General features: G+C 40.7%; 1 protein-coding gene across 1 annotated transcript in view; it reads left to right on the top strand.

Annotated features, from left to right (window-relative positions):
• The first annotated feature begins 3,556 nt into the window (after nucleotides 1–3,556).
• USO1 (USO1 vesicle transport factor) overlaps nucleotides 3,557–22,205 on the top strand; it is an 89,895-nt gene continuing 71,246 nt past the window's right edge. Inside the window, exon 1 of the mRNA XM_017876604.1 lies at nucleotides 3,557–3,919. Within this exon, the coding sequence (XP_017732093.1) occupies nucleotides 3,854–3,919 (66 nt within the window). The 5' untranslated portion in view covers nucleotides 3,557–3,853. The remainder of the gene's footprint in view (nucleotides 3,920–22,205) is intronic.

The raw sequence follows: 22,205 nt of genomic DNA, 5'->3' as shown, positions 1-22,205 counted from the left end.
CTCTTGTTGCCCAGGCTGGAGTGCAAGGGCGCAATCTCTGCTCACTGCAAACCTCCACTTCCTGGGTTCAAGCAATTCTCCTGCCTCAGCCTCCCCAGTAGCTGGGATTACAGGCAAGCACCACCATGCCCAACTAATTTTGTATTTTTAGTAGACATGGGGTTTCTCCATGTTGGTCAGGCTGGTCTGGACTCCCAACCTCAGATGATCCTCCCGCCTCAGCCTCCCAAAGTGCTGGGATTACAGGTGTGAGCCACCTCGCCCAGCCTCAACTAGTCTTTTTTTTTTTTTTTTTTTGAGACAGGGTCTCACTCCATCGTCACAGCTGGAGTGCAGTGGCACAATCATGACTCACTGCAGCCTCGATCTCCCAGGCTCAAGAGATCCTCCTACACCCTCCCAAGTAAGTGGGACTACTGGCTGGGAATACAGGCGCGTGCCACCATGCTCAGCTAACATTTTATTTTTTGTAGAGACAGGGTTTTGCCACATTGCCCAGGCTGGTGTCGAACTCCTGAGCTTAAGTGATCCTCCCACCTTGGCCTCCCAAAGTGCTGGGATTACAGGTGTGAGTCATGTCTTTAAAAACCTATATACGATACTGAAGGGGCTTATAACCTAGCAAAATAATAAATAAATAAAAACCTATCTATGATAGATTTCAAATACAAATGATCATTTATAGTTATCCTCCCAAGCAGGCATAGACAACATTCTACTCACTACCACCCCAACTAAAAAACAATCTTATGCAATTATATTTCGTTGTTTTTGCTGCGTTTTCCACTAGAAAGTAAGAAAGGATAGAAATAGTGGGCCACTGAAAAAATCGATTTGAAAAACTGAATTTCAAACCAATGAATTTTGTTTGTTGATCTACTGTCAGGTTTGGTTTGGAAAAAGAAGAATCATTCTTACTTTTGATTATGTGTATTTTAATGATTCATGGGACTCTCATCCTGAATGTTTAGATTTATGAAAGCCAGACGTATAACAGTGCAAGTCAGGCCGTCACAATTTTTTCATGTTTTCTCTTCCTTTATTAACTCAGGTAGTTCCTGAGCATCTACCATATTAAAGGAATTATACTAGATGATTAAAGGGTGCAAACAGTAATACAACACAGTCCCTGACTTTTCTCACTCTACAAAATAAGTAGAAGTGGATTAATATGTAACTCTTCCTCTAAAATAAGGAGTCCATCTCATGGTTGTTCTCTAGTGACAATGCCTCCGGGATCCCACCTTCATCACCTTTGAACCCAACTGTCCATCACTCCTGTGCAGGGGATGCTGCTAGGGAAGAAAACAGGTCAAATGCAGGGAAAACTCATAGTAAGCTGTTACTACTATATTCACTAAAGTATAGTAACCTACTTTACTCACTGAAGTACAGTAACCTACTGTACCCACCAAAGTTTAAAACAAAACAGGACATTTGACAAGGCTGGTGCCTTTAAACAACTTTGCTAAAATGTCAAGGCACTCTTTTTAATTATTAAATAAGAGGAGTAATAGACATTTGTGGCCCACTCCATCTATAAGCCTCATTCCTGATGATGGGGTATAGTGAGGTTCAGGGAGAAGGTGAAGTGAGGTTCAGGGAGGGGTGAAGCTTAGGGGCTTAAGTGAAGCTCTTTGCATGCATTTCTTAGTAATAAAAATGCTGAGTAATTTACTACTTTTTTAGGCTGCAACAAAATGCTCCCATGGAAAATGTCTAAGGTAAAATGTCAAGTGTGTAGTTTTAAAGCAGAGGACAATGCTTAGTGCACAGTATTTTTGGCAGTATGACCCAACCATTCTCCAAGTTGCCCAGGCTTAAAACGCTGGCCCTAGGAAACACATTGCCTATGATGTGTTCCCTACAGTTTCACTTTACAGATTAAAAAAAGGGAACCTCCTCATTAGTATAATATTCATATATTCTTTAAATGATTTATTCATTTATCCATCAATATCAGCTTTTATGAGACAGTGGTAAGCAACAGAGATATAAAATGAATAAAATAGTCCTGCCCTTAACAGTTTGGTTTAGCAAGCATTTGTTGAATGTACACCATATACAGTATTAATAACTGCAAAGTGCTAACATAAAGATATGTACCTAGATTTTAGGGAAAGCTTTCAAGAATGATGCCAGAGTTCAGTCTTAAGGAATAGCAGGAGTTTGCTTGATGAAGAGAAGGGAGGGGAAGGGCATATCCAGGTCTGAGAAAAATGCCCAGAGTATGTGGGGGAGGCAGGAGCTGAAAAAGTAGGCAGGAACCAGATCATAACAGGCCTGTATGACAAACTAAAGAGTTTGGACTTTATTCTGGAAAGAATGGGGAACTGGAGGATTTTAAGAGGACTGACATGAACAGATGTTTTGTTGTTGTTAGTCTCACCCAAGGATGGACTGGAGATTGGACTGGAAGGAAGCCAGGGCTGAATGCAGACAAACTAGTTAGGAGGCTGTTGCTGTAATCTCAACGAGAAATGATGAGAAGAACATAATCTATGTCACAGGCATCGAGGATGGAGAGCAGAGGACCTATTTGAGAAATATTCTATAAACAGAAATGATAGGACATGACTATTGATTGGACACGTGTGGGTAGAAAGCCAGAGTCTAAGATTCTTCCCAGCTTCCTGTCTAGCTTAGGCAATTATTTGGACAGTGGTACTACTGAGCACGGCACGCACACAGTAGAAGGAGCATATTGACTTTTTTCTTTAAGGGAGGCAGGGGTAGATGACGAGTTCAATTTTAAATGCTGAATCTGAGACCCGTGGGGAATCCAAGGGGAGAGATGCATGAGTCAGTTAGCTAACTAGACCTGTGCTTTTTAGCCTCAAGAAATTTACAAGACAATTCCAGAAGCGTGTGTACTGACAACCTCACTGCCAAAGGAACAGGCATATCAATTAGAGAAAATGACATTTTTTCATGTTAAAAAAAAAATGGAAAACACAGGGGTTGAGAGTTAATAACAAAACATTATGTTACTCGCCGAACTGACACAGCAGAGCAATGTATTTCTCTAGCAAGCTAAATGTGGAGTTTGGTGGGTTTCCTCCTGATGACACTTGAAAATAGAGGTGTACCTGGTGTTTAGATCTAGGAATTCCTTTCAGCAGGTTTGAAGAGAAAGAGCTGAGAAATGCGCCCTCCAGTGGCAGTGGAATGAGGGGTGTCTAGTAACCCTTTTTACCACCAAACAAAGCCCTGTAAATAAATGCAATTTACTGGGATCAGAAAGCCACAATGCTGGTACTAGTAAACCGTCAAACCAAGCGAACCCTCCCAGGGGCCAGGAACCCTTACCTGTCACGTCGGCCGAAGGAAAAATTTCACTTTCGACTCAACAAAATAAGACCTCAGATTTGATAGCTTGCAGTAAGTCCCGCTTGGCAACAATTAAACACCCTGCAAGTCGAAACGCGTAGTCTAATCAAATCCTCTCCAGCCTGCAGGGCCGGGCTTCGACCACGTGGGTGGCTGCGGCCAGCAGGATCAATCCGCGAAGGGCGGGAGGAGGCGTGCCCCTGCGGCGGGAGGCGGGGCCTGCGAGGTGGGTGGGGCTTCGGTGGAACCTAGCTAAGAGGTTCCTTTCGCCTCCGCTCCCCTTTTGCCTTCAACCTTCGGGCCGCCACGTAATGCCACGTCCCCGCGCATGCGCATCTTGGCCGCCGGTGGCGGCTGTTTCCGGGCCTAGGGGGCTGGAGTGGCCGCCGAGTTGGAGGCGGTGGTGGCAGCAGTAGGAGAGTGTAGAGTGCGGGATTGGGGGCCAGGCCCTGCGGAGGGCGGGGGAAGTTGTCTTCGTTTTTTTTTCCGGAGGGGCCGGTAAACCTGGTGGCTGAACGGCAAGATGAATTTCCTCCGCGGGGTAATGGGGGGTCAGAGTGCCGGACCCCAGCACACAGAAGCCGAGACGGTGAGAGGAGCAGCGGGTCTGGGACTTGGGAAGGGGTCCGGGCAGGGACGGGGACGGAGCACTGGGAGACCCGAAGGTCACCTCCAGCGTCCCACCATGGAGGGGGATCCACATGCCACCTCCCCCTTTGCCCTCCTTCCGCTCCTGAAATCCCAGAGTTATTCACTGACGCCCCCAGCTCCCTCCCCATTGCTGCGGCTCGGCCGCCCTAACGGCAGCCGCGCCCCACAGCTCTGTAGGCCCCGAAGGTCGGGCTAGGAGAGTGGTCCGCAGGTGGTACCGCCCGGGAAGGGACGGTTCCGGGACCGAGCTGGCCCGAACTGCCTCCCACGCCCCTCGGGGCCTTGGGCCCCTCCCTCCTTCCCTTTCGCCTGTGTCTGCACTGGCCGAGAGGAGCCTGAAGTCCTGCTCCCTCCCTTGCAGTCTGAAACTGGGGCGTTGGGGAAGACTACAAGAAGGTTTAAAACCCAGCTGTTGGTGAGAGCATGTGGCTAAGAATAAAACGATATTCTTTGAAGCACAAATCCACCTGCTCCTGTCCCATCAACTGGAAGAGCGGTCGTTCTGCCTGGTGTTATTTGTTCAGATCCCGCTTTTCGGGCTCACCCAAATATATATCATTTGGCAAATGCTACCTTGGACGTAGTGGGGATCTTTCGCGCTCAAACCTCTTTGGGGACACATCCATCGCTTTCTGCCTGAACTCGTAATGACAAGATTTGCAGCGTTATTTAAAAAAAGAAAAAAAAAACAAAGTTTAACCACTGAAAACGGTATTTAATAGTTGCTTAGATTCTAGGTTTAGAATATACTTATTTTGAAGTTTGGTTAGTGTTTAATGGAACCGAGGGTGTATGCCTTTTTGAAATACACTTTTTATTTGAGAAGAATTTTAGATCTACATTAAAGTGACCAGGTAGAACACTTTAATGGCCAACTTTGTTAATGGGATCCTGAGGGATAATATAGTAGCTTTCATTTTTCAGGCTCTTACCTTGTGCTAGGTACTGTGCTGAGCTCTTTATATTCCACATTCTGCTTTCATCGTTAACTACCCTGCAAGATAGGTATTCTTACTTTAAAAGTCAAAAAATGAGGCTAAGAGAGGTGAAGTAGGCCGGACGTGGTGGCTCACGCCTCTAATCTTAGCACTTTGGGAGGCTGAGGCTGGCGGTCACCTGAGGTCGGGAGTTCGAGACCAGCCTGACCAACGTGGAGAAACCCCGTCTCTACTAAAAATACAAAATTAGCCGGCCATGGTCGCACATGCCTGTAATCCCAGCTACTCGGGAGGCTGAGGCAGGAGAATTGCTTCAACTCGGGAGGCGGAGGTTGCGCGCCATTGCACTCCAGCCTGGGCAACAAGAGCGAAACTGTCTCAAAAAAAAAAAAAAGAGAGAGAGGTGAAGTAACTTGACTAATGTCATACTGCTAGTAATAGAGCCAGGATTCAACCAAGAGGTACCTTACTTCAAAGCCTACACTTTATTGCTCATGCTTATATTTCAATACTTTTTGAGAACTTTATATAATATTATTAAAATTAACTGCAGCTAGTTGCAGTGACACAGGCCTATAATCCCAACTAAAGGGATGCTAAGCCAGGAGGATCGCTTGAGCCCAGAAGTTTTTGAGACTAGCCTGGGCAACATGAAAAGACTCCATCTCAAAAAAAAAATTAACTGCACAGGTCTGGTTAGAATTGTTTAAAGCGTAAGATGAAAGCTGGTATATGTTTCTTTCATTTGAAAATCACTTCTGTCTCTCGCTGTCATACACAACACACGCACACATTTGGCTTCACTTATCCATTCCCACTTGGCAACAAGGCAGTCTGAGCTACCCTACTAGAAGATCATGTTCTGTCTGGATTAACATGGTCATACCATAATCACAGCCCACCACTTGTTTATCTGATATTTGTGTTTGTGGCATCAGGTTATGAAATATGGTTTATTACAGCTTGCTTTGTGGAATTAGACCTTGATTTGAATCCTGGCTTTCCACCCCTGATTGGATTGGATATGTAAGAGATAGCTAATACCCTCTAAGTAAAATGAAGAAAATGCCTGCTCTTCAGGATTTAATGAAGATTAAGTGAAATAAGTAGAAAGAGCCTGGCACTTAGTAGATATATAATAAGGGGTAATTTTTACTATGTGTGGGTTGAACGAAGAATACCCTTTCCTGTTTTTGTTGTTATTGGCCTTGTGACAGTGACTTCTGTAGAAAAGATGGAATGGAATTCAGAGTGTATAGGATTTTAAAGCTAGAAAGTCCCAGATAGAGGCTCTTCATTTTATAGGCACAGAGCGCTAGAGCAGCTTGCACAATGTTGAAGAGTTGGAGCTAGAACATTTTGATCTTGCCACTGTGGATGGAACAACATCGTTTTTATATCACAATTTCAAAATCAAGCTTGAGTATCACTTGTGTATGTTGTATGCATATACTGAAAGGGTCCTTTCTTGTTCTTGCCTAACTTTGAGTATGTACATTCAAAATTGGAAAAGTAATTTGTCTTCTATTTTTTTCTTTTTAATCACCTCCCCAATAAAGTAATTTGCCTTCTGAAAATAATTATTCCGAGGTACAGTATGAATAAAACTTGTTTCACTATTTCATTCCACCAGGAAGTACAACAGGTAAAAGGGGTCATGGATTACTAATTTAGAAGTATTTATAGAGCATCAGTGGAGTGTATATACAATATTAGATGTTTTAATTGGTGATTTAGTCTGGCCAGGATATTTGAGTTACTAGAGCTTGGAACCCCTAGCTTCTATATTATCATTTATTATTTTGTAGTTTTTTCCATTTCTGCAAAATTAAATTTTTTTCATTGTGGCTTTCCATCTTTCTTGCTTTTTCTAACATCTTTTTCCAATGGAAGGCTTCTTTTCTTTGTCTGAATTCGACCTGTTATTTAAATTCATCATCAGTGCCTTCCCTAATCTGTACTTTCCCCCACCACATTTCAGATACTTTTTCCTTTCTGAGATACCTTTACATTTTAACTACAGTGTGCATATATCTTATTCCTTCTAGACTCTTAAAGTGTCTTTAGGGCAGGGTTCATAATGTATTTTAATTTTTGTTTTTCCACAGTAGTAGATACCCAGTAAGTACTTGTGAAATAAATGAATTATAGTTTTATTTGAAAGAAATCACAGATCTGTAATCGTAGCAACTTACACATTATTAGGTACCAAAACAATACTTTATAAAGACTAGAAATTGAAGTTCTCAAATGAAGTTCATTGTGTCAAGCTTTTACTTAAGGGATTTTCATATTTACTAAATGCTTCGACTGCTTTCCTGTTTTTTTTTTTCTTATTGAATTTACATATCTTTTAATTGTGTGAGAGTTATGTGATCGATTGTATAGTATCTAGCTTTTCATACTCTTAATTAAGGGTAACTTTGCACTGATATTAAGATGTTCTTCAGGCAGGGGGCTCAAGCCTGTAATCCCAGCACTTTGGGAGGCCAAGGCAAGTGGAGCACTTGAGGTCAGGAGTTTGAGACCAGCCTGGCCAACATAGTGAAACCCTGTTTCTACTAAAAATACAAAAATTAGCTGGACGTGGTGGCACATGCCTGTAATCCCAGCTACTCGGGAGGCCGAGGCAGGAGAATCGAGGCAGAGGTTGGCAGTGAGCAACCAGTGAGTGGTTGAGATTGCGCCATTGCATTCCAGCTTGAGTGAGAGAGCGAGACTGTCTCGAAAAGAAAGATGTTCTTCAGAACCTGTCAAGTAGTAAATATTTTATCATAGGATAGTCAATTCTATAAAGTACTGGATATTTTAAATCCAGAATTTCATCCACATTAAACTTTTTCTGTTTTAGAGTCATGTACTTTTAAATTTTCATTTCTCTTTTTTACTTGACACTGATTTCTGGTGATTGAAGCCTCTTTAGCCTTAACACAGTTTGCTGGGTGCAACTTAACATTATCAGAGTAAAAATTCTATTCGTGCTTTTGTTTTTTAGTTTTCTCTTTTTCCCTAACCACTAGACCACCAGGAACTTCATGCTTTTGAATGCTTACGTGTGCTTAGTTTTATATCTGCCTTCCGTCTAGCACCTTTTTTTTGGGTGGTGGGGGGACGGAGTCTCGCTCTGTCGCCGAGGCTGGAGTGCAGTGACATAATCTCGGCTAACTGCAACCTTCGCCTCCTGGATTCAAGCAATTCTCCTGGCTCAGTCTCCTGAGTAGCTGGGACTACAGGCGCACGCCACCACGCCTGGCTAATTTTTTTTGTATTTTAGTAGAGACGGGGTTTCACTGTGATGCCCAGGCTGGTCTTGAACTCCTGAGCTCAGGCAGTCTGCCCACCTCAGCCTCTCAAAGTGCTAGGATTACAGGCATGAGCCACTGCGCCCGGCCCCCAACTTGTACCTTTTTTAAAGCTAGTTTCTTATAAATTCCAAGCAAATGTTAACTACATTTGATGATGAATCATAGATGCATTTTCTGTTCTCAGGTTGGACCCCGAGACATGAAAGTTGCTAATGTCCATAAGAAGTATACAGAATTAGACCATTGTTACGGGGTCTCTTTCCAGATCGAACTTGCATCAACTGTCTCAGAAAGCAAGAGGGCTAGCAATATAAACACAGCCATACTTTTTTTCAATAAAAATTGTTATCAAAGAGTGTGGACTTAAATTTAGACATAGTTTTCATTTAGTCAAGCACATTTTATACCATGTTACTATAAATGTGTAGTCTGAAATTCCTATTTGGGTTGATGTATTCTATATTAATAACCAGGTCAATGTCATAACTGGAATGTGTTTTCTCTCTTGGCCTGTTTTGCAATAACAATGTTGGAGAGAACTGTAATGATGATTTGTGTTTTGGTCACGTATATATCCAAGCACTCTTTTTAAGTAGGGCCTATTGAATACTACATGGCTTTTTGGAAGGTTAATTATGTAGATTATGTAGGGTTGATTTAAAAGCTAGAATCATTTAAATTTTACATGCCCTAGCGTTACCAAGGTGTGCTTCAAAAAATTTGAATGGATGTCCATGAAAAAAATTTTGTCGGCCGGGCGCGGTGGCTCAAGCCTGTAATCCCAGCACTTTGGGAGGCCAAGACGGGCGGATCACGAGGTCAGGAGTTCGAGACCATCCTGGCTAACACGGTGAAACCCTGTCTCTACTAAAAAATACAAAAGCTAGCCGGGCGAGGTGGCTGGTGCCTGTAGTCCCAGCTACTCGGGAGGCTGAGGCAGGAGAATGGCGTAAACCCGGGAGGCGGAGCTTGCAGTGAGCTGAGATCTGGCCACTGCACTCCAGCCTGGGCGACAGAGCGAGACTCCGTGTCAAAAAAAAAAAAAAAGAAAAGAAAAAAATTTTGTCAGCAAAGAAGTGTGTGCAATGACCAAAACAAAGCAAAACCTGTAATATTTATGCAAGCTTTTGTAAGCAGGCACTGTGTCATAGTTTCAGATATTTTAAAATGTAGATAAAAGTAAGCTGTGTTTGCCAAATTTATCTGACCAGACCTTTTTTTTTCCTCCAGGGAACTTTGTTGTCTATTATTTTGAGAAGCATACTTAGGGAAAAATCGTCCAAGAGGATATATAATTCTGATGCCTTTTTCTTTATTTTCCTTTATTTCATTAAAAACATTACTCTTCAATCTAATTAGGAAAGAATATTATAATTCCTTATATACATTTATTGATAGCAAATACTGTTCCTCTTTTTTTATGTATTTACCTTTTATTATTAATATTACTGCTTTGTACTCTGCTTTTTGTCTGTTGTAGGTATAATAAAGTCTGGCTTATTATGTTTATACCTCAGGCGGAAGTGCCATAAACATTTTTTGTGTCAAAAGTTATTTACCATTAATTTGAAAACTTTTTTTTTTTTTAAGAGACAAGGTCACAATATGTTGCCTAGGCTGGTCTTGAACGCCTAGCCTCAAACAATCCTCCTGTCAGCTTCCCAAAGTGCTGGGATTACATGAAAACTTCTGTGATGTTAGATTTTGAGATGCTAGCATTTGTGATAGGTTATTTGGTAGACATATTTCATTATGACCCCTTGCTTAAAAGGATGTCCTTTTGAAGAGCATAGTTCATTTATTGGAGAGAGCATGGAGAATAAATGAAGCAGTATATTACTTGGCTGACTTAAGGTAATTTTAATGGAAATGGATTCATTGGATTTGTCTACAAAGAGACTTCTGTTTGATTTTTTTAGTGTTCCCACATCTCTTTATAGATTATAATAATTTAGGTCATATGAAGATAAGATTCACTTTTGCTTTTTTAATAAAGCCTTCTCAGTAACAGAGTTAAATTTAAAACAAATTTCTGGGCCAGGCGTGGTAGCTCACACCTGTAATTCCAGCACTTCGGTAGGCCAAGGCGGGTGGATCACCTGAGATCAGGAGTTCGAGACCAGCCTGGCCAACATGGTGAAACCCTGTCTCTGCCAAAAAATACAAAAATTAGCTGGACATGGTGGTAGGTGCCTGTAATCCCAACTTACTAGGGAGGCTGAGGCAGAGAATCACTTAAACCTAGGAGGTAGAGGTTACAGTGAGCCAAGATCGCACCACTGCACTCTAGCCTGGGCAGTGGAGTGAGACTCCATCTCAAAAAAAAAATTTTTTTGACTCTTTTTTTGTAATCTAAAACAGTAATATTTTAATTTAAAACATAAGTGAATTGACTATTAGCATGAATTATTTGTCTTACAGTAAATAGTCATAGTTGGGGACATTCTGTTTTAGGAAGTTACAACTATGTTTTAAACTTCATCAAGGTAAGATTATATCATAAAATTAAATCAATATTAGGTGCTTGACAAATATTTGTTAGATAAATGATTGGTTAGAGTTAGCATTTTAATTGCCATTCCTATTCTTTATTTTTTCCTGTCAGTTAAGTAGTTACTGAATACTTAAAGAATTGTGAAAAAATACTGCAAGCTGTATTACTCTAGTATCCTTTAATTTTTTTGCTTTTATATTAAATTTTTATAAATTATTAACATACATTAGTATTGTTTCATATGTAAATGTGTTTATTTATGAAAATAAACATTTCTCTAAACACTTTTTCCCCCTAACTTTAAAGTTTAGAAGGTTACATGTGCAGGTTGTTATATGGGTAAATTGCCTGTTGCTAAGATTTGATGTATAACCATCACCCAGGTAGTGAGGATGGTACCTGATGGGTAGTTTCTTAACTCTCGCCCCCTGTCCCATCTTCTCCCCATTGTTGTCCCCAGTGTTGACTGCTCCCTTCTTTAGGTCCATGCTTACTCATTGTTTAGCTCCCACTTGTAAGTGAGGAAATGCAGTATTTGGTTTTCTGTTCCTGCATTAATTTGCTTAGGATAATGCTGCATCTATGTTGCTGCAAAGGGCATGATTTTGTTCTTTTTTATGGCGACATAGTATTCCATAGTATATATGTACTGCATTTCCTTTATGCGGTCCACCATTGATGGACACCTAGATTGACTCCACATCTTTGCAGTTGTGAATAGTGCTCCAGTGAACATGCAAGTGCATATGGCTTTTTGACAGAATGATTCATTTTTCTTTATTTTCCTTTATTTCATTAAATACATTATAATTGAAATGACTGTTAGCATGAATTATTTTAGTCTTACAACAAATAGTCGTAGTTACTGGACGCAGTGACTCAAGCATGTAATTCCAGCACTTTGGCAGGCTGAGACGGGCAGATCACAAGGTCAGGAGATTGAGACCATCCTGGCCAACATGTTGAAATCCCATCTCTACTAAAAATACAAAAATTAGCTGGGCATGGTGGTGCCTGTGCCTGTAATCCCAGCTACTCAGGAAGCTGAGGCAGGAGAATTGCTTGGACCAGGGAATTGGAGGTTGCAGTGAGCCGAGATCGCACCACTGCACTCCAGCCTGGGCAACAGAGTGAGACACTGCCTCAAAAAAGAATAATTAAAAAAAATAAAATTAAGTCTGTATTGGCTGCATGACAGATATTCGGTGAAAAAATGCAGTAGTGGGACTGCTGGGTCAAGTGGTAGTTCTGTTTTAAGTTCTTTGAGAAATCTCCCAACTGCTCTCTACAGTGACTTAACTAAAATTACATTCCCACCAACAATATATAGCATTCCCTTTTCTCTACAACCTGTCCAACATCTGTTCTTTTTTTTTTTTTTTTTTTTTTGTCTTTAATAATAGTCATTCTGACTGGTGGGAGATGGTATCTCATTGTGGTTTTGACTTGCATTTCTCAGATGATTAGTGATGTGGAACATTTTCCCGTATATTTCTTGCCTATGTATATGTCTGCTTTGGAGAAGAGAAGTGTCTGTTCATGTCCTTTGCCTATTTTTCAATGGAGTTTTTTGGTTTTTGCATATTGAATTAAGTTCCTTACAGATTCTGAATATTAGACCTTTGTCGGATGCATGGTTTGCAGATGTTTTCTCCCAGGCTATAAGTTGTCTGTTTACTCTGTTGATAGTTTCTTTTGCTGTGCAGACGCTCTTTAGTATAATTAGGTCCCACTTGTCAATTTTTGTTTTTGTTGCAATTGCTTTTGAGCACTTAGTCATAAATTCGTTGCCAAGGCCAATGTCCGGAATGATATCTCCCAGGTTTTCTAGGATTTTTTTTTTTTTTTTTTTTTTTTTTTTTTGGGTAGGAGTCTTGCCCTGTCACCCAGGCTGGAGTGACTGCAATGGTGTGATCTTGGCTCACTGCATCCTCCGACTCCCGGCTTCAAGCAATTCTCCTGTCTCGGCCTCCCAAGTAGCTGGGACTACAGATGCACACCACCACGCCCAGATAATTTTTGTATTTTTAGTATAGGCAGGGTTTCACCATGTTGGTCAGGATGGTCTCGATCTCCTGACCTCGTGATCCTCCCACCTTGACCTCCCAAAGTGTTGAGATTACAGGCATGAGCCACCATGCCCAGCCTCTTCTCGGCTTTTTATAGTTTTAGGTCTTATATTTATGTCTCTAATCCATCTTAAGTTAATTTTTGTATATGGTAAAATGTAGGGGCCCAGTTTCATTCTTCTGCATAAGGCTATCCAGTTATCCCAGCACCATTTATCGGATAGGTAGTCCTTTCTCCAATGCTTGTTATTGTCAATTTTGTCAAAGATCAGATGGTTGTAGGTGTGTGGCTTTAGTTTTGGATTCTCTATCCTGTTCCATTGCTTTGTGTCTGTAATATACTGTTTTGGTTAGTATAGCCTTGTAGTATAGTTTGAAGTGGAGTAGTGTGATTTTTCCAGCTTTGTTATTTTTGCTTAGGATTGCTTTGACTGTTCAGGCTCTTTTGGTTCCATATGAATTTTAGAATAGTTTGTTCTAATTCTGTGAAAAATTACATTGGTAGTTTGATAGGAATAGCGTTGAATCTGTAGATGCTTTGGACAGTATGGCTTGCTTTGTTTGTTTGTTTTTGAATCAGAGCCTTGCTCTGTTGCCTAGGCTGGAGTGCGGTGGCGTGATCTCAACTCACTCCAACCTCTCCTTCCCGGGTTCAACTGATTCTCCTGCCTCAGCCTCCCAAGTAGCTGCGATTACAGGTGCCCGCCACCGCACCCAGCTAATTTTTGTTAATTTTTTGTTTTGTTTTTTTGAGACGGAGTCTTGCTCTGTCGCCGGGGCTGGAGTGCAGTGGCGCCATCTGGGCTCACTGCAAGCTCCGCCTCCCAGGTTCACGCCATTCTCCTGCCTCAGCCTCCAAAGTAGCTGGGACTACAGGTGCCTGTCACCACGCCCGGCTAATTTTTTGTATTTTTTAGTAGACACGGGGTTTCACCGTGTTAGCCAGGATGGTCTCGATCTCCTGACCTGGTGATTTGCCTGCCTCGGCCTCCCAAAGTGCTGGGATTACAGGCATGAGCCACTGTGCCCACCCTGTATTTTTAGTAGAAACGGGGTTTCATCATGTTGGCCAGGCTGGTTTCAAACCCCTTACCTCAGGTGTTCCACCCGCCTCGGCCTCCCAAAGTGCTGGGATTACAGACATGAGCCACCGTGCCCGGCCCCATTTTAACATTATTGATTCTTTGATCCATGAGCATGTGATGTTTTTCCAGTGGTTTGTTATCACCTATTACTTCTTTCAGCAATGTTTTATAGTTCTCTTTGTAGAGAACTCCTTGGTTAGAGGTATTCCAAGGTTTTGGTGTGTGTGTCTGTGTGTCTGTCTAGGGTAAATGGAATTGCATTCTTGATTTGGCTCTCAGCTTGAACGTTATTGATGTATAGAAATGCTACTGATTTTTGTACATTGGTTTTGTATCCTGAAACATTACTGAAGTCGTTTATCAGCTCTAGGTGCCTTTTAGTGGAATCTGTTGGGTTTTCTAGGTTTAGAATCGTATTATTAGCAAAGAGATAATTTGTCGTTTTTTCCTATTCGGATGCCTTTTATTTCTTTCTCTTGCCTGATTGCTCTGACTAGGACTTCCTCCTTTATATTTTAAGTGTACTTTCACCATCCTATTTCTGTGCTGTCTTCTTTTTAATCTTTTGATAGTTTTTCTTTTTTTTGGAAACAGGGTCTCACTCTGTTGAACAGGCTGGAGTGCAGTGGTGTGATCACGGCTCACTTCAGCCTCAACCTCCTATACTCAAGCAACCTTCCCACCTCAGCCTCCTAAGTAGCTGGGACTACAGGTACAAGACACCACGCTTGGCTGATTTTTAATTTTCTTGTAGAGACAGGATCTTGCTATGTTGCCCAGGCTGGTCTTGAATTCCTGGACTCAAGTGATCCTCTCAAAGTGCTGGGATTGCAGCCATGAGCCCTTGTACCCAGCCAGTAGTTTTTCATTTTCACATTCCTCATCTCAATTTTTTCTTTCCTAGTCACTGCTGTTTCCATTGTGTCTCTTTTGGTCGTTTTTGTGTAGCAGTGAATGTAAATAAATAGCCCTAATGGCTAGCAGAAAATGTTTTTTTTAATTGACTGTAATTCTGATTATGCCCAATTTACCAGTTGTTAAATAGATTATTTGTCCTTTTCATGTTTCGCTTGGTAAGTGAAATTGTGAACATTATGTAGCAGTTATCATTTTTTGATTTTACAAAATGGCAGACAAAATGAGTAAAGTTTAAGTTCTCTTTACTCCTGTCTCCAATTTCAGTTCTCTTTCCAGAGATACTAGTTTGGCATAAATCCTTCCAGACCTTTATACGTAATCATGCCTCTGTGTAATATAGAATTATATATTTGTATTAGCATATTTATTATTTTTTACATAAATGGTATACTGTTTATTGTGTTCTACAGCTTACCTTTTTGTTTTTTTTTTGAGACGAAATCTCACTCTGTTGCCAGGCTGGTGCGATTCCAGCTCACTGCAACCTCCATCTCCTGGTTCAAGCAGTTCTCTGCCTTGGCCTCCCAAGTAGCTGGGATTACAGGCCCAACTAATTCTTGCATTTTTAGTAGAGATGGGCTTTCACCATGTTGGCCCGGCTGGTCTCGAACTCCTGACCTCATGTGATCCACCCACCTCGGCCTACCAAAGTGCTGGGACTACAGGCGTGGGCCACCGCGCCTGGCCAGCTTACCTTTTTCATTGATGTGTTTGGAGATCTTTCCATGTTAAAGCATACAGAGGTACTTTAAAATACCAGATTTTCAGTTACTTTTGTTAATTACACTACAGTCTCTTCTAATAGACTGTAAAAGCTTCTTGATAATAGAATCCATGTCTTAATCATTATTATGTTTCTCAGAGCACCTAATACCTAGTTAGCATAATATAAATTAGTCAAACTTCTGTCTCTTTTTTCTACTATCATTCCTTTCTGGTCCTAAAGAAAACAGTGGGCTAAATTGTACTCAAATATGTTTCTTTTTCCGCTTTTTTTGTTAATATATAGTATTCTGTTGTTTAACACAAGGGTCACAAATTGGGGAGTCCAATTGGGGAGCTTGAATGTGGTCAGGTCATAGAGAAGGCAGAGGTTTGGGATGATACTCGAGCCTGCATATCCTGATGTGAGGATGTGGCTAGTGCTCAAATCCAGCCAGTTGCTGCCTCATGAAATGGTGGCCCAGAAAACCAATTTAATGTAGTGGGAAAGCACTCAGCCTACTTGGCTGAATGCTATCCCACTACTAACTTTATAAATGTGGACAAGGTACTTAATCACTGTGCCTCTGTTTCCTCATCTCTAAAATATAAATAGTAATAGTGCCTGTCTTACTTTTTTTGTGAAGATTAAATGAATTTCAAAATGTAATAAAAAATTAGGACAGAGTTAGCACATAGTAATTGGCATAGATACCACATTTTACCAACTTTGAGGTGCACATTAGCATTTAAACCTCTTTGAAATCAGGATACATCTTGTAATTATAATTGGGGGTATTTCTTTTTTCTTCGTGATTCATTAAAAAGATGCGGGGGGGGGGGTCTTAAAATTGATGGCTTCTTCAATTGTACAAAATAAGAGTGTTAGCTACCACCATTAGCTGTCAGGCTGATGTTTTTCAAGAAAAGATGCAAATTTGAAGCCAAGCTCTGTGTTGCATGAGTGTAGTCCCAGCTACTTGTTAGGCTGAGGTGGGAAAATTGCTTGAGCCCAGGAGTTCAAGGATGCAGTGAGCTATGAATAGTGCCACTGCACTCCAGCCTGTACAGCAGAGCAAGAAGATCTTGACTCTAAAAAAAGAACAGTAAAGAAAACATAGAAATCTGAATTTTTAAATGCTGGCTTAAAATTTGTTTTAAATGCTGTATGAATCAAATAGATTTTTCAAATAATATAGTAAATATAATACACTATTATTATTATTGTTATTTTAAGTCGGAATGTTGCTCTATCGCCGAGGCTAGAGTGCAGTGGCATGATCTCGGCTCACTGCAACCTCCGCCTCCCAGGTTCAAGCGATTCTCCTGCCTCAGCCTCCTGAGTAGCTGGGATCGCGAGCATGTGCCACCACACCCAGTTAATTTTTTATTTTTGTATTTTTAGTGGAGACAGAGTTTCACCATGTTGGCAAAGCTGGTCTCAAACTCCTGACCTCATGATCTGCCTGCCTCGGCCTCCCAGAGTGCTGGGATTACAGGCATGAGTTATTGTGCCCGGCTAATGCACTATTATTTTTTTTAATTCTATAAAATTAAGTTGGGGGCCGGGCACAGTAAGTCATGCCTGTAATCCCAGCACTTTGGGAGGCCAAGGCCAGTGGATCACCCGAGGTCAGGAGTACAAGACCAGCCTGGCCAACATGGTAAAACCCTGTCTCTACTAATAATATAAAAATTAGCTGGGCGTGGTGGCACCTGCATGTAAGCCCAGCTACTTGGGAGGCTGAGGCAGGAGGATTCCTGGAACCTAGGAGGTGGAAGTTGCAGTGAGCCAAGATGGCTCCACTGCACTCCAGCCTGGACGACAGAGTGAGACTTCATCTCAAAAAAGAAAAAAAAAAGAAAATTAAGTTTTTTTGTTTGTTTGTTTTGAGACAGGGTCTCAGTCTGTCTTGCAGGTTGGAGTGCAGTGGCGTAAACATGGGTTACAGTGGCCTCAACCTCCTGGCTTTAAGTGATCTCCCATGTCAGCCTCCTGAGTAGTTGTGACCACCGGCGTACAACACAATGCTTGGCTGATTTTTTCAACATTTTTATGGAGATAGAGGTCTCGCCATGTTGCCCAGGCTGTTCTTGAACTCCTGGGCTCAAGCAGTCTTGCTGACTTAGCTCCCCAAAGTGTTGGGATTATAGGTGAGAGCTGCTGTGCCAGGCCAATTTTTTTTTTTTTTAATCCTTTAAGTGTTGTTTTGTTTTGTTTTGTTTTGTTTTGTTTTTGTTTTGTTTTTTGAAGTCTCGCCCTATTGCCCAGGCTAGCGTGCAGTGGCACAAACTGGGCTCACAGCAACCTCCACCTTCCAGGTTCAAGTGATTCTCCTGCCTCAGCCTCCCAAGTAGCTGGGATTACAGGTGCCCACCACCATGCCCAGCTAATTTTTTGTATCTTTAGTAGAGACAGGGTTTCACCAGGTTCGCCAGGCTGGTCTTGAACTCCTGACCTCGTAATCCGCCTGCCTCGACCTCCCAAAGTGCTGAGATTACAGGCGTGAGCCACTGCGCCCGGCCAAGTTTTTTTAAAGTGTTGTAAATTTTGAGCTTTAAGTAACCTTAGATTTATTTTACTTTATCTTTCCGTTTTGCAGATAATGAATTTTACTTGAAAAGATTATATTTAAGGGACAGTCCATTCTCATTATTTGTCAGTTTCTTATTTGCAAATTCACCTACTCACTAAAATAATTTGTATCGCACAAATCAGTACTTGGAGCACTTTATGGTTATTTGTAGATGGTACAGAGCAGTGAAAAATTCGATTCTCCCAACATAAACATCTCCAACTGAAGTCAAAGAAGGTGATGCTTTGCCTTCTTGTTTCAGTTCTCATACTGTAAATGTGTCCTTTCATGGTCTGTTTAGTGTTACGCTTTTTGCATTTTTGTATTTTTTCTTTTTTTTTTTTTGAGACAGAGTCTGACCCTGTCACCCAGGGTGGAGTGCAGTGCAGTGATCTCAGCTCACTGCAACCTCTTCCTCTGCCTCCCGAGTTTGAGTGATTCTTCTGCCTCAGCCTCCTGAGTAGCTGGATTTACAGTCGTGCTCCATCACACTTGGCTAATTTTTGTATTTTTAGTAGAAATGGAATTTCACCATGTTGGCCAGGCTGGTCTCAAACTCCTGACCTCAAGTGATCCACCCACGTCAGCTTCCCAAAGTGCTGGGATTACAGGCGTGAGCCACCATGCCCAGCCTCATCTTTGATTTGTTTTGTTTGGGATTTCCCTATTAAAAATAGACCCTGTGTTGTGTTGTCTAGTGTTCCTCAGCACAAGAAGGCTGTGATGTTTCTTACAGAGATGATATGTATATTAGGTAGGCATCACTGAGGCCTGAGTTATAGTGCTGTTGGCCATGAAATCAATATTAATGGTCAAGGATGTGTATTAAATAAGATGTCTTTGGCCACATGCAGTAGCTCACACCTGTAATCCTAGCACTTTGGGAGACTGAGGCAGGAGAACCACTTGAGCTCACTAGCTCAAGATCAGCCTGGGCAACATAGTGACACCTCATCTCTAAAAAAATTTTTTAAAAGGTGTCTTTAAGCAGAAATACACATAAAAGGTTTTATATTGATCACTTGATGAAAATGTGATCAGAGCCTTGCAGCAAACTAACCCTGTATTTTCTCCAGGAGCAATGGGTTTTGTTTTTAGAGACAGGGTCTCTGTTTCCCAGTCTGGAGTTCAGTGGCACGACTATCTATGGCTTACTGCAGTCTCAAACTGCTGGGCTCAAGCGATCCTCCTGCGTCAGCCTCCTGAGTAGCTAGGACTACAGGTACTCGCCACCATGCCTAATTAATTTTTAAATTTCTTATAAAGACAGGATCTAGCTGTGTTGCCCAGGCTGATCACAAATTCCTGGCCTCAAGCAATCCTCCTCTTCGGCCTCCCAAAACTCTGAGATTACAGATGTGAGCTACTGCATGTGGCCTAGGAGCAGTGGTTTAGTATTCACTAGTTCAGTGTTCATGGTAACTTTATAAAACATAGCTACTGCAAATAGCAACAAACAGTTGTATTTTAAAGCAGACGAATAGTAAGTCAATCAGGTGGTATTTTAGAGTAGGTAATAAAAGCAAGATCTATTATGGAAATTTATCTTTTTCTCTTTATTGAAGCAATAGGGAAATATGCTTGTTGTAAATAATCCAAATCAGTGTATAGTCTAAAATTGCCTCTTTCTTCCTTCACAATCTTACTTCACATCACTCGAAGTAATCTGTTTGGTGTACATCCTTCCAGAGTGTTCTCTTTTTTATTTACCAATATATATATTTACACAAATGAGTTTGTTTAAAAAAATCTGTAACTGTGATAGTTCTTGGTAGTTCAGTGTTGGGGCTAAATTCTGAGATGCATCATTAGGCAGTTTTGTTGTGCAAATGTCCTAGAGTGTACTTAAAGCAAACCTGGATATTATAGCCTACTACTCACCTAAGCTGTATGGTGTAGCCTATTGCTTCTGGGCCATAAACCTGTACAGCACGTTACTGTAATGAATACTGTAAGCATTTATAATGTAATAGTAAATATTTGTATATGTATGCCTCTAAACATAGAAAAGGTACAGTAAAAATGTGGCATAAAAGATAGTAAATAGTATGCCTATATAGGTCACTTAATCATGAATAGAGCTTGCAGGACTGGAAGTTGCTCTGGATGTCAAGTGAGTGGTGAATGAATGTGAAGACCAAGGACATTATATAAAGTACACTTTATAAACACTATACACTTAAGGCTACACCAAATTCTTTAAAAACAATTTTTTTAATCTTATTTTGCCATCTTCCTGTCCCCTTCCCCTTGCTGTAGTTTGAGTTGTTAAAGGCGCCTAATCGCCAGCAGCTTCAAGTTCTAGGCCAGGGGATGGAGAAAGAGGAATGAAGAACAAATAGCTTCCTTTAGGAATATGAACTTAAAGATACTCACAACTCATTGGCCAGAATGTATTACAGTTTCTGTCCATGCCTAGCTGCAAGGAAGGCCTGAAAATAGTGTGTACGTGGACAGCCATGTGCCCAGCTAAAGCACAGAGACATGTAATAACTGAAAGGTAGAAGGATAGAATGGACAATGTGGCACAATTATACTGCACTGAGTTGGTTTTTCAAGTAGGAAATAAATGGAATAATAGTTTTGAGATCTACAATTTCTTAATAGAAACTAAGCATACTTGTGTACAGAATTTTTGTTTGGTAAATATCAACGGAAAAATACAGACTTGTGTATAGACTAAAATATGACTAGGTCTTTGTAGGGTTTGGAACATAAGTAATATGTTTTCCTTTCATTTGGCTTCATTTGTCTGTAAAGAGTAGCAAACATACCACTTTCTTATAGAGAGATCACTTTTTCAGAAACTTCAACCATCTGAAATATTGTTGAGAGGTAATAAGGCCTCAAGGTAGCAAAAGTAAAAGTTGCATAGTCTGTGTTCTCAATCTTGATTTCAAGCTTGAGTAATTTTGGGGTATAGATGTATTACTCTTGAACTTAATTAGTACCTTGCTTAGTAGCAAATTTAAATCTGCAATATTTGAGTGGTCCATTAGAGGCATAAGTGATGGAAATGATAGCCAAAAGCCTGATAGGATAAAATAGTAATACAAGGAAGAATAATACAAAGAAATCATAAGCTTGATAATAATAAAATTTGCTAACATTTATTGAAGATTCATAGGTGCCAGGTATTATATAAAGCCTTTTATATGCATTCTTTCATTTAATATCTAAGACATCCTCTATATCATATAGAGGAGGATTTAGGTTTATATGCTAAGAAAGCTCATAATTACATTCTTCTTTATGAAGACAGAGAAGCATGTAACTAATTTCAGATTACCATCAGAAATCACTAAAATGAAAAGACCATTTTGGTGCTTGACAGAGGTATCTGAAAGAGCTCAGTCTAATGGTGCTAGGTAAATAAGTTGTTCTTTTAAAAATTATTGCTGTATTTTAAGACGGGTCTTACTGTGTCATCCAGGCTGAAGTATAGTGACGCATCCATAACCACAGCTCACTGTAGCCTCAAACTTCTGGGTTCAAGCAGTCCTCCTGCCTCAGCCTCTGGAGTAGCTAGGACTACAAACATACCACCACACCCACTTAATTTTTTAATTTTCTGTAGAGATGGGATCTCACTATGTTGCCCGGGCTGAGCTTGAGTTCCTAGCCTCAAGCAGTCCTCCCGCTTCAGTATCCCAAAGGGTTGGGATTACAGATGTAAGCCGCCATGCCCAGCCATAAGTTGTTCTTATATTCACCTTTGACTTTTAAAGGTTTGTAATATGGCTGACTGATTTGGGTTTAGTTATTTTAAGTCACTAGTAGAAAAGTTCTCATTAAAATCCCCAATTGAGATTTACTTTACTTAACATTAAAACTCAACATATTTTATTTAAGAATAAAAGTGATTCATCCATGTATTTTAAAACCACACCAGATTTAAAAGATAAAAGTATGTTTATGTTCTCAAAATAGTCTTGATACATATTTACCCCAACTCAAGAATGATGAATTTCATTTTTTACATGTAAAACAATACACTTTAAAATAGTTATTAATTTTAATATTTTTAGGGTATATTTTGCAACTACCAAAAAAATTAGTTATTTGCTTATTAATCAGAGCCCATTGAAGCAGATAAGGAAATTCATTAGGAAAACTTTTTTTATTTAGCAGTTTAAA

The sequence above is a fragment of the Rhinopithecus bieti genome, unplaced genomic scaffold (assembly GCF_001698545.2).
Source record: "Rhinopithecus bieti isolate Rb0 unplaced genomic scaffold, ASM169854v2 scaffold_8675, whole genome shotgun sequence".
NCBI lineage: Eukaryota > Metazoa > Chordata > Mammalia > Primates > Cercopithecidae > Rhinopithecus > Rhinopithecus bieti.
Note: the sequence above shows the minus strand (reverse complement) of the source record. Positions and strands in the feature narration are given on the sequence as shown.